This window comes from Acipenser ruthenus, chromosome 22 (genome assembly GCF_902713425.1).
Source record: "Acipenser ruthenus chromosome 22, fAciRut3.2 maternal haplotype, whole genome shotgun sequence".
Classification (NCBI taxonomy): domain Eukaryota; kingdom Metazoa; phylum Chordata; class Actinopteri; order Acipenseriformes; family Acipenseridae; genus Acipenser; species Acipenser ruthenus.
The window spans coordinates 2,241,709-2,254,445 of record NC_081210.1 but is presented as its reverse complement, the minus strand read 5'-3'; the positions used below and the strand labels follow the sequence as shown (position 1 = coordinate 2,254,445).

At 45.4% G+C, this 12,737-nt stretch overlaps 1 protein-coding gene across 1 annotated transcript in view; it reads left to right on the top strand.

Annotated features, from left to right (window-relative positions):
* Positions 1 to 12,737, top strand: part of LOC117431036 (lethal(2) giant larvae protein homolog 1-like) — a 45,355-nt gene that overhangs the window by 28,490 nt on the left and 4,128 nt on the right. The window contains exons 12-22 of the mRNA XM_034051619.3: positions 439 to 592; positions 2,479 to 2,583; positions 2,713 to 3,005; positions 3,087 to 3,240; positions 3,454 to 3,607; positions 4,938 to 5,221; positions 5,497 to 5,761; positions 5,938 to 6,052; positions 7,405 to 7,484; positions 9,262 to 9,385; positions 10,716 to 10,795. Coding sequence (XP_033907510.1) covers positions 439 to 592; positions 2,479 to 2,583; positions 2,713 to 3,005; positions 3,087 to 3,240; positions 3,454 to 3,607; positions 4,938 to 5,221; positions 5,497 to 5,761; positions 5,938 to 6,052; positions 7,405 to 7,484; positions 9,262 to 9,385; positions 10,716 to 10,794 — 1,807 coding nt within the window. The 3' untranslated portion in view covers position 10,795. The remainder of the gene's footprint in view (positions 1 to 438; positions 593 to 2,478; positions 2,584 to 2,712; positions 3,006 to 3,086; positions 3,241 to 3,453; positions 3,608 to 4,937; positions 5,222 to 5,496; positions 5,762 to 5,937; positions 6,053 to 7,404; positions 7,485 to 9,261; positions 9,386 to 10,715; positions 10,796 to 12,737) is intronic.

Sequence of the window (12,737 nt, the reverse complement as noted above, 5' to 3'; positions counted from 1 at the left end):
TTGGCTTCATCGCTTTGAAGATGAATTGTTATGGTACAGGGGGTTCTCTCTTAACCCTTTCAGTCTAGCTTGGCACTGTATGTTAACACATGCCATCGGAAATCATGCTGGAACCTCACAGGACTCCTAGGTCCCAGTCCAAGGTCATGTAGAAATACATGTTTTTTAAAAAAAAATATATATAATAAAATTGTCCTGTTCTCATGTATACTCAGTAAAGGAGTTCCTTTTGTAAATGATATACATTAATTTTGACAATTCAGAACTGAAAGGGTTAAGGGTGTAAGGTAGCCAGTTTGCACCCAGCCTCCCCCTGTTGGATGCATTGCCTCAATGAGGGAAATGCAAGGTTAGCCGAGTTGTAAAGGACACGAGGGTGGGCTGACTTGATGCATAGAGTATATTGAAGACACAGTGCTTTGTCCCCCATTTCTTTAGCCATGAAGATGGTACAGTTCGATTCTGGGACGCATCAGGAGTTTCTTTAAAGCCCCTGTACAAACTGAGCACCGCAAACATCTTCCAGACAGACTGCGATCACAACGACAGCCTGACCCAGCAGGGCGAGGACGAGTGGCCCCCCTTCAGGAAGGTAAGAGCAAACGTTGAGGGTGTCGGTTTAAAACTAGAAAAAGGGTTAGAAAGCTGGTCAGCAGAGAAAATATTGAAGGCAAAGTTTAATACAGCAGCAGAGTGCTGGTTACAATGTCTTGACTGTCAGTTGGAGAAGAGGAAGGCTGCATCCAGGCTGTGCTTTTTAAACAATTTTTTACTGCCTCCTATTTTAGCTGATCACTTTTTTTTCTTTTTTGTATATATGCCTCTCAGTATCTTAGTGTTAATTTAAGAAATTCCTAACAAAGACTGCCCCTCCCTCCCCAATTCAGAAACAAAAAATAAATGAATGGCAGATGAGGAAGTCTGTTCCAGCTCCCATCCCCTCCCTACACACACAGGAAATGGGGACCAGAGTTTGGCATGCACTGATTAGCAGCATATGGGGCGAGCGCTGGAATATTTTTCCTATTTGGTATTTAATTAAAAACAGGCCAGCTGCAAAAAAAAAAAAAAAAAAAAACCTGAGATCTGCAGAGGATTAGAAAGACTGTCTCCTTCTGGCATATCCCCATTCCCGGAAGCTCTCCTTCAGAAACACCAAGAGCAGACTCCTTTAGATAACTGCCTTTGTAGGGGTGCTTTGCACAGCTGCACAGAGCTGTAACTAAGGTACAGAGCACAAAGGAAAGAAGTGCACCCTTCAGTGGATTTGCATTGGCATGGTCTCAATCTCCCAGTGTTTGCATATAGCCAGGGAGAATGGAGTGCTACAATAAAAAGATTTAACTGAGGGGCAACTGTTGTGGTGTGTTTTTTTTTTTGTTTTTTTTTCATTAAATGGTCAAATTGCTTTAACGCAAGCTGGTATTTATAAGATGAATGCGCTTATCCCTTTAATACTACAATATACAATAATACTGTGCTATAAGTGGGCTGAAGGGGGATGGCTCCTGTATGAGCTGAGATTTGCCTAATTTCTTTAACTTTTAAATGCTGGGTTTGAGTCACACTTGCAGGTTAAAAGCTATTGGGTTTGGGAAGCAATGTATGTACAATAATTACTTGCAATTTCCTCTTCAATAAAATATATGAATCTGCATCAGTGATGAGGTTTTGGCTGACCATGGTATATGAAATATAAATGTAGGTAGTAAGGTTGTTTTTTAAAATGCAATGGTTAGATACAACATGCCTTTGAATGGAGCTGGGGTTTCTTTTTTATACAATTCTGTAGTGCCTTTGTAACAACAAAAGAACCCTAAAAAGAGTGTTGATGCAGATAAATGCTGGTGAAGCCTTTTATTTGTATTCTTTGATGCCTGTGGCATTGTGTGCACCAGCTGTGAGATGCACAATAGCAAACAAGCTGTCACCCCCTCGCTGGGTTTTGGGGCGCACTCTTGTGCTGTATTGAGGTCCATCCTAAAGGTAAAGAAGCCTGTCTCTTAAATTGCATCAGGTCAGCCACTTGGCAGCAGGTTCATGTCCGGCAATTGGCAGTGAGTTTGATCAAGGACTGGACTGTGATGGTTGTCATGGGACAGTAGACTGGTTGGATTATAATCTGAGTTGGTGCAAAAAAAAAAAAAAATGTCCCCTCCTCGTCCAGCAGAGATGCAGTAAATATGTGAGCAGGATAGTTTTCCAAAATGTTTTGATGAAAGGAAAACTCTACTTGGGTACAGGATCTAAACCACAAATGGAGCACTATTGCAAAGCTGGAAGAGTGATTGGGTCCTTGGGCTGTGCTGCGACTGGCATCTCTGGTGTGAGCTCTGAAGCACTGTCTGATTGGGTCCTTGGGCTGTGCTGGGACTGGGATCTCTGGTGTGAGCTCTGAAGCACTGTCTGTCTTGCTGTAGCTTGGCTCCAGCTCGCTGTGTGGCAGTCCCATGCATTTAGTCATCTCTGTGTTTCCAGGTCGGCTGCTTCGACCCCTACAGTGATGACCCCAGGCTGGGGATTCAGAAGATCGCTCTGTGTAAATACAGTGGCAAACTGGTGGTGGCTGGGACTGCAGGACAGGTAATCTGGACCAGTAGCTACAGTAGATGTACATTTTTAAGTGTGAACTAAGGCAATCCTAAGTTTAAATAATTAACCCTTTTTAAACCTTCAGTAATGCTTTGTGACTCATGAATGCGCTCACCCCAGGTTCTGGTGATGGACCCCAATGATGAGAAGTCAGATCACATGATCAATATGGCCACGTTGGACCTGCTTCAGGATCGAGAAGGCTTCACTTGGAAAGGTCACGACCGGCTCACTCCCAACAACGGGCCAATCAGCTTCCAGCCGGGGTTCCAGCCCAGCATCCTGGTGCAGTGCATGCCCCCTGCTGCCGTCACCGCGGTAACGCTGCACCCAGAGTGGAACCTCGTCGCCTTCGGTACCAGCCACGGATTCGGCCTCTTTGACTACCACCGGCGCAACCCCGTCCTGGCCAGGTAACGACACCCGCGAGAGCTGGGGGTGGGACTGTGCAAGTACGATTTCAGTATTTTTAATCCCTGGTATGCCCTTTTCAGGTGTACGCTGCACCCCAACGACTCTCTGGCCATGGAGGGCCCCTTGTCGCGGGTCAAATCTCTAAAGAAATCCCTGCGGCAGTCCTTCAGGAGAATCCGCAAGAGCAGAGTATCTGGGAAGAAACGACCTGTTGTGAACAGCCCTGCGAGCAAGGTAGAGGAGATGCGGACATCGTCTGAATGCTGGAGTGTTATCTATCTTAGTCTTGTAAAGTGTCCATGTGCCCATTGAAACTCGGTGCTGGAACTCCCTGGCTCCTGGCTTCTCCCCTCGCTCTCCCTCCTCCCCTCACTCTCCCTCCTCCCTGGCTCCTCCCCTCACTCTCCCTCCTCCCTGGCTCCTCACCTCTTGGAATTGTGTTCCCAGGTGCAGGAGGCAAATGCCCAGCTGGCAGAGCAGGCAGGGCCCCATGACGTGGAGGTGGCACCGGTGCAGCGGAGGATAGAGCCTCGCTCGGCGGACGACTCTCTCTCGGGGGTGGTGCGCTGCCTCTGCTTCGCCGACACCTACCTTCGAGACGGTAAGCACTGGCCAACCAGCTAGCTGGGACCTAGTAATGAAGCCGCTGGGAGCCTTTTAGAAGGGCAGTTTTCTGCCTTGCATGTCTGTAATACCACAGACCGAACCACCACCAAGCCACCCTGGGGTGTTGATGGATGGGAGAAAATTGGTCCCAGATACGGGACTTTGTTGGCCAGGTGTATCCCAGTGAAGGGCCTCTTGTGTGCAAAATGTTTCGTATCTAAATTCTCATGGTTAACTTTACAGTTTTAAGCCTTCAGAAATCTTGGTTGTCAGACAGGTCTCGATGGGGAGATTGAATTCTTTGCATGGGCTGCCGTTCTTCATGTTGGGTGTGCAGTGTCTGGCTCCACATGCTTGTCTAGTACCGGAACGCAGTTCAAGTTCTTGGATTATGTTTTGATTATAAAACTCAAATTCTATAAAATAACTTGAGTCTGCGATTTGTTGTTTCTCAAGAGACTGACCACATTATTGGGGGGGAGGGGGGGGGACTTAAAATGGACTTTATGAACAATATGTTAGTTATTATGGCTTAATTGTTCTGTTGGAGTGCTTCCTGAATCACATTTATCTGCAGAACTGAATGGGTGTGTCCTGCGCCTGGTGAGTAATTCTGCTTTTAAATAAACAGCTTGCCTTTCTGGCTGCGTCCTGAGGTTTCATATCCATGTCGAATTGGGGCGGCAGCTGTGCAGCCTTCAGCTGCCAACAATCATTACACCTTGTTCAGTTAGGCAGAAAAGCAGAGCAGATCTTCCAACGCTGAAACCATGTTTTAAAGCATGTGCTGCTGTGGCACTTTGCAAACAGAGGGAGGGCCTGTGTCTTTATGGGGAACTTTGCAGGATCAACGGTCAATCCCCTACTGTGCATCTAAATTAGAAAAGCATGAAGGATCCCAGATCCCAAGTAAAGGATCTCTCTGCAGCAGAAATGCAAGACAAGAGCTGCATCTCCCATAGCCCCCAGTAGCTGCTTTCAATTCTCCATTAAATAAATAAAATAGGTTGGGTGCTGTAACCCAACTTACCAGTCAGCTGGAGTGGGTTTTGTTGTGTGTCTGTGGTGCTTGTATTGTACATTTTTAGAATTGTTTTATATAGTGCCTTTCATACCATACTATGTCAATTTAAAAGTATAGAAAAATAAGCAAATAAAATGGATAAAAAAAAAATGATTTGTCTTTTAATCTTGACTTAAAGTTTTTGACCGAAGCAGCATCTGTAATCGCAAAGGGCAATGGGTTCCAGTGTACTGTAATAAACTAGGAGAGGCTATTCGGATCCGTATGGCACGCTGCTGAATCCCCCTGTCTCTCTATACAGGGACGCACCATGGACCCACCATGTGGGCTGGCACTAACTCGGGCTCGGTGTTCGCCTACGCGCTGGAGGTGCCCTCGCTGGAGAAGTTCTCAGAGCAGTGTGTGGAGGCTGTGCTGGGCAAGGAGATCCAGCTGATGCACCGGGCGCCCGTGGTGTCGATCGCCGTGCTGGACGGCCGGGGGAACCCCCTCCCCGAACCCTACGAGGTGTCCCGGGACCTGGCCAAGGCACCGGACATGCAGGGCAGCCACTCTGTGCTCATCGCCTCCGAGGAGCAGTTCAAGGTGAGCTTGCAGGCTCAGTCATGTAACTAGAGGGAGTCACACGCTGCTGTTGGAAACCAGTTCATCAGTCACTATTTTGCACATGCTTTAAGCATTTACTCCTACTTATTTATTTTTTGAAGGGTTAAAAATACTTTTTGCCCTGTCTCTCCTTACAGGCTGATTCAAAGTGTCATTCTAATTTGACTAGACTGTGCGCCGCTTTGAGCTGGTTCAGGTGTGTTGTAGGTTAATGTCCATGGCGCCCCATTGCCCCTCCTCCTCTCCCCTCCCAGGTGTTCACTCTTCCCAAGGTCAGCGCCAAGACCAAGTTCAAGCTGACGGCTCACGAGGGCTGCCGCGTGCGGAAGGTGGCCTTGGTTCACTTCACCAGCGTCTCCTCGGAGGACTACAGTGAGAACTGCCTGGTGTGCCTGACCAACCTGGGAGACATCCATGTGTTCAGCGTGCCCGGGCTGAGGCCGCAGATGCGTTACGACTGCGTCCGCAAAGAGGACATCAGTGGCATCGCCTCCTGTGTGTTCACCAAGGCAGGCGAAGGTGAGGGAACACCATTACTGTGAACACTGGGGTCGCACCCCTGTCACCTTAAACTAGGTTGCATAACTCTTTACAGCAGACCTGGGGTAAATTAAAATTGCAATTTCGGAATTCATTGCAATGGCTCGTCCCGTAGAAGCCCTACACTACTACCTTCTTTCTTTTTTCTTGTTCAGGTTTCTACTTGATATCCCCCTCTGAGTTTGAGCGCTTCTCCCTCTCGGCTCGCGTCATCACAGAGCCGCTGTGCACAGTGGAGATCAACCGGCCTCACGACTCCACAGCTGTCAGGTAAAGAGAAGCTTTCGAAGCACAGGATTGTAATCCAAGGTTATACGCTGGAATATGCACATTGTGCTGCAGGTGACAAGTTGCTTAAAATTGCGTCCTGATGCCTTCGACCCTTCAGTTACTTTGTTAGGAAGAAGCTGTCGGGGAGTAGGGGAGCAGTCTGACTTTGCTAACGGGCTAATTTTGAGATCAAAGTGTCATTCTAGTGGTAACTGGAAAGACTGGATCATGTCAAGTAGGCGAATGATAATGGAATCAAATTGCTGTACGATGGGGATCAGTGTGCAGGAGAGGTTATAACTTAAATCTACCTCTGTGGGGTTGCCAATGGGAGTTTGAATTGGTGGTTGGCACCACCTGAAGGACAAATGTGTATATGGTGTGTATATGTAGTTAGTAAATCCAGGTTTTACAAAGCTGGAAGTTATTAATCCCCCCCCCCCCCCCCCCTTCAGGCCTGCACTACCTCTAGACCACCCTGTAGATTTATATCCACGGCCCATTCATGGCTGCTTATGCTGAGCTGTGAAGAGGGATTTGGGACTACAGTATTTAATTAAAAAGCACCAAAAAAAAGGAAAAATGTGTTTAAAATCTAAAGAAAAAAAAAAACACCTGATGGGGCCCTTTGTGACTACTGCTAATGAAACTCTGTGCAGTGCACCGGCCTGTGTTATTGATGTGGTGTGTTATTTATGAGTTAATGGAAATTGGTTTGCATCTCTGGAAGACATTTGAATTGGTAATATTTATCCAGGCTGCTGCTGTGCAGATGAGCAGTTGTTTCAATATTCAGCGCATTCCACAGACCTGAGCCGAGCAACCTCAGAAAGCTGTAATCATCGCAGTATTGTACAGCTGTATGTACAGAGCCCTGCTGTCTGCTCTCTGAGCACAGGGCTGCCAGGATCCAGGAGGGCATTTTCAAATATTTAAACACTCTGCACTATTACTGGGTCAAGCACTGCTTTTTTTTAAAGCTCTGTGGATTTGGAGAATGCTCAACAGACCAAATATATATTTGCATGAAACGGCAGGGGCATCTGTCACCCTCTCTTACATGTATACAGTTGATGAAACTTGGTTAGGACATTCGTTAGACTATTTGGAGATGCCTGTTCATTTGTGCGGGAACGCACTGGATCCTAGATCCGGTACCTTTTTGGTTTTGTTGCAAAAAAGAACTATACATAACATGTACAATGTCAATGCTTTTATGTGATCACACTTACATTTTTACTTCTAGAGAAATGGTTTATATACGTACGGTACCAGTTTAGTGTTGCCAGCGGTGTCGAGGATTCCTGTTTGCTCATATACTTTTTTTCTCTCACCTTCATTTTTTATTTTAGTAACAGCACAAGCGGGTCACTGCAGGCCAATGGAACTCGCAAAATGCAGAGTGAGAGCAGCTCCTTAGAAGAAGCAGAAGGTAAGAGCTTGTGTTGCCTTTTGGATTTTTATTCTCTGCATCTTCTGGGACCACGAAGGGGAAAAGGCTCAACTTAAGTCTGACTGAAATGATTTGACTTTGAGGCTCTTGTATGGAAATGCATGCATGTATGAAATGTCTAGTTTGTACGTCCAATGGGTGCAGATTGCATTGCAGGTTACTGCCAGCAGAGATCCTACACTTCTGTTTTCTCTGTTAAATTTCCTGAATGTTTATTGTGCTGAATGTCTTTCCTCTGTGGTTGGCGAATTGATGTATGCGATTTAGTCAGACAGAAACGAACACGAAGCCACTGGGTTTGATACAGCAAAGCTGCCTCAAACTAGGTCTCCCAGTCTCATGAAACCAGGTTTCAAGCCACTCTTCCTGGATGGCTTTGTGTTCCCTCCACTTCTCCAACTCGTCTTAATGCCCTCCCTGCTCCTGAAGGCTGGCCCTGCCCTGCCTCCCGCTGTGCGACGGTGTACTTTTTTTTACTCTCCCTGGATTTAATCAGCCCACATTCTTTCACGCACTGTGTTTAATCGGGGGAAATAAATCACCCTGGGGTGCCTCGGTAACTCAAACAGCTAAAAAGAAGTAACCATAGCAACCCTGTCAGTAATTCACAAGAAATCTTTCAGATCCCAGAGATTTTATTAAAAAACAAACAAAATACTTTTACTTGGATTTAGGTATGTATGCGTCCTAATTTTTATAATTTTGGTGTGTAACTGATTTCATCACATCCAAAGGGAAAATCAGTTTATTTGAAAGGAGTTCAATAAAGTGTGTAGCGAAGCTGCCACTGCAGTGCTGATCTGCTTGCTCCCACATTACCGATGCCTCTGTGCTGTGCTTGTGTCCTGTGTTTGCGGGGAGGAAGGTAACAGGGAAACGCCCTTCGAACAGACTGCAGTGTGTACCTAGTCATCTCTGTCCAAATCAGCTGTTTCTAAAAAAATATTTCATGCATAAAAAGGATAAAAAATTGCATTAAATGTGTCTTTTAATTTTGTATTGAGACACTGTATACAGCTTGCATGGGCATGTGACAGTGTGAATCCTTGCCCCTTGAACGTGAGCAATACAAGTCGGTGTACAGTTCATCCATGTCCCTTCCTTTTCTACCGTTTCATTGTTTAAGGAAGGTTGCGTTTCCTTTGTGCGGAGCGAGTTCCTGTTGTATGTGTGAGCACAGCTTGACCTGGGTGGGGGGGTGTTGTGAGAGATGAGTCTTGAAAAGGGCAACAGGTGCAGGTTAACGCGTGAAGAACCAAAACGCTGTACAGTGTGCAGAGCCATGGGAAGGTCACGTTCTTTTGGCGAGGTTTGTCCTGTCATCTCCTAGTGCTGTGCACTTCATTGTGGCGTGACTCGGGGACACATCTGTGGTCTGCTGTCTGAATGTTGTAAAGTTAAATGTCACTTGTCCCAATTCCAAGCATTTGCCATTTAGCATCGTAATAAACAGTGTCAAACTTGTTTTTGACCTGCACCAAACATTTTTGGGGAGGATTTGAAAGAGTTTCGTTATTACTAGCTTTAGCAGCTGTAACTACCCCACCCCTCCACCAGGAGTATATGTCAAGGCCTGGTAACTGTAGCATATTTTCCAAGCGCTTCCTTCATCCTTTTAACTCCTATTTTTTTTTTTTTTTAAAGGAGAAACCAGTGGTTTTGAGTTTTGAAAAATGAACAGACGTTTTACCTCTTGTGATGTATTGCAGGACTTGCATGCCTATTCTTTGCCCATCCTTCCTGTCTCTCCCCACAGGGGTTTTTGAAGAGATCCAGACTGCACTGTCCTCGCCAGCTCTCGACTCTCCCAACAGCAGCGCTGACATCACCCTCGACACCACGGCTGACATCACTGTGGAGGACGTCAAGGACTTCCTAGTGTGAGGAACTCGATGCTGCTTTCAAAGCACAGCTCTGATCTGCTTTAGTGAAAGTTCAGGGATGGAAATAAGACTCCTGTTGCACAGCAGCTTCACCCATTCCAGGTTTTGCTACAAGTTTGCTTGGTCACGATGTTTAGGTAACAAGTTCAGGTGTCTCGCCTCGTAACAAAACCAGGAATGGATCAAACTGCTATGCAGTGGGAGTCTTATTTCCATCTCTGGACAGGAGAGCAATTCATTTGATAGGAGCTGTGAGGGGGGGATTTCAAGCAAAAGTTGTCCACTTTCACCCTCTTCATTTCCTGTTTTTGTAGATGCATTTTGAAGCTAAACAAAATAGAGGGTAATAAAATAAGAGGTCATCTTTTGAGTTCAGTTCCAGGCAGTTATTGCCCTGTTAGAGATCTGAGCAAAGATTTATAGCTGCATTCTCTCTATTGTGGTCCATTGCTGCAGCTCCAAGAATGTCCTTTGGGGAGGGGGTAGAGGAATGGGCCTGGGAGGCCAGATGCTGGTCTCCTCTCGCTGATTTTATTATGCGGATGAACACATATTTTAGTGTGTGTAAATTGTTTTAATCTTTTTTTTTTTTTTTTTTTTGACTCCGAGAACTGAAAGCAATTTGTTTGAACATTCAAAAAAAAAAAAAAAAAATCCCTATATAGTGGTCTGCTCTTTCAACAGGCTTTTTTAATACTAGAAGATGATTTGGTTGTATGGCTTAATTCTATAAAACTAGCAGGTGTTCTGTTATATAGCTGTGTTTCACTTGCTTCAGAAGTGCTACCCTTGTAACACCAAAGCAATTGAAAATGGAAATTGCGTTCCTTATTTTTCGGTGATGCCACAGGGCTGTTCTGCTCTGTCTCAGTGCCTCATAGGTTCCAGAATGTCTGGATGTTCTCTTTTGATTTCCATTCAGCAGCAAAAGAATGCTTGCTCTTGTCATAAAGATGAAATCTAGGTCAGCAAAGCTAGAATCAGGGAAGAGTAGATCATTTCAATTAGGGCCTGTGTTTGACAGCCTTGGCACAGAATGCAGCATTTATGTTTTGGGGAGAGATATACTGTGTTTCAAGTGTTCTGGGTAATATTGAGCAGTTCTTTTAAAAGGGTTGTGATGTCAGGTGGAAAGTGTTGACAGATCTGTGCTCTAGTGCCTGTCCCCCTGCCCCCAGATCTGTCAGGATAGATCTCATGACGGAGCCAAATTTTCCGATGAAGGCCTCTCATGTTTCGCTGCTCATTTAACTGCAGCACACACTTTTTAAGCTTTGTGGTTCCCAGCTGGAGTCGACAATGACCAGTTTTTGGTTTCCTTTTTCAGGTCTGCGGAAGAAGCCGAGAAAAACCTGAAGAACATGTCTGAGGAAGAACCCAGATCACCAGGAATCCTGATAAACTGAGGTGAATTCCAATCCCGCTTAATTCCATCCAGGGAAGTAAATTATCCATTTACCCTTTTTATACAGTACCTATCGTTACAAAAATGAACACTGTTGCCCTTTTATAATACAATTTATCTATAGCTGTCAGTTTTTTATAGATCCATTGTTTATGTTTAGAGGTTATAAGAGCAGGAAACATTTTGAAAGCGTGTTGTCATATGCATGCTTTGAGGCCGTGATGTTTCAATATCCCTGTGATTTCTTTATACACTTTAGTATTTTTCATCTCTGCACTGTCTGCTGTTATGCTGGCAGACCGGAGTGCCTCTGGTTGGTTGGCACTGTTGCTGTGTGTGTGTGTGTGTGTGTGTGTGTGTTTGTGTGTGCGCACACTCAGACAGATCTCCGATTCTCCAGGGAAAGGAGATGCTGGGAGCTCCATGAATGCAGGCATTAAGACTTTTGTTCCGAGTTTGTTGTACAGGAAGATGCCCACTGGAGTGGATATTTTTAATGAATGAAGCGCTTGAGGAGCGGATTTGGCAGGGAGTGCAAAAATTCAAATGCACAACAGTTGTCCAGTGAGCCTGGCTGACTGGCACCCTCATCCAGGACCAATGCCAGCCTCACCCGGGCACAGGAATGGCCATGTTTAGTTTTTGTTTTGTGTTTTAGGCTCTCTCTTCATAGGTGGAGCTGTTTCTGTATAGTTGGGATGCAAATCTCTGACATTCCATAACACAGATTCTGTGTCTTTCTCCTTCATGTTTTTTGACGTCCTGGTTTTTAAGATGCTTAAGAGGGGCAGGAGAACTAGCTGCTATTGAATTAAAGGGATCCTGGGAAAATGTAAGGAACTGGATTACATCCATAGCTGTACTTTTAAGTGCAGAGTGATTTTGATTTCTATAAAAGGTTTGATTTTGTTTGTGATGACAGGGCATTGAGCACCCCTCTGGTAACTATGTACCCACGCAGGGGTGTTTCCGTGTCCCAGATCTCTCTCTCTCTGTCTCTCTCTCTCTCTCTCTGTCTCTCTCTCTCTCTCTGTCTCTCTGTCTCTCTCTGTCTCTCTCTCTCTCTCTGTCTCTCTCTCTCTCTCTCTCTCTCTCTCTCTCTCTCTCTCTCTGTTGTAATCGGAGCCTGCAGTCCAGCTGTCAGCTGTGCTCTGTGGGAATGGGTTTAAGCAATAGGGAGAAGTTAATGCACAGTGCTCATTTCTCATTGCTGCTTCCTTTAGAGAACTAGCAATACTCCCCTCCAGAATCACACAATGTTGCATCTAACAGTTTAGCCATTCGTTCTGATGCACCATGCTTGTATACATGATGTCACCAGCAGTCATCACCACAGATTTCAAAGTGGTTTTGGTGCTTTGCAGTTTACTTGTCCTTGGGAAGTGTGTTTTTAATACTCTCTGTAATTTTTGTTTGCGTGCAGTAATTGCTGGAAAGGGGTCATGCAGGTTTGGGTTTGTCTTTATTATTTTGGAGGTAGGGACTCGCACATTGTAGGCAACACAGTGTATTAACGCGAGCAGCTTTCTACTCCCATAATGAATCTGATAAGGTACCTTGCATTAGCGCTCACACTGAGAGATGGTACAGTTCTAGGGAGTACCATGTCTTGCACAGAGTAAAGTTCATATATAAATGAAGAGCTGTGTGCAGTTATGCTCAGTCAGTCTGCACCTGTGGGTTACCGAAGCTGTCTCTTCCTGGAGACCTTGCAAGTGACCTGCTCGAGGCAGTGAACGGGAAACAAACCTGTCTGTGTTGTGGTGTCCTGTGAATGCCTTCCACTTACACAAGGTTACCGCATACTGAGTCATACGTGCATTAGAAACTGTGCAGTAGTGTAAATTACATTTTCCATTGCATAGGCTGCATCTTCACATACTTATCTTGCATAACGTGAGCCTAAAGCAAACGCATATATAAAACCTAACCATCCCAGTGATA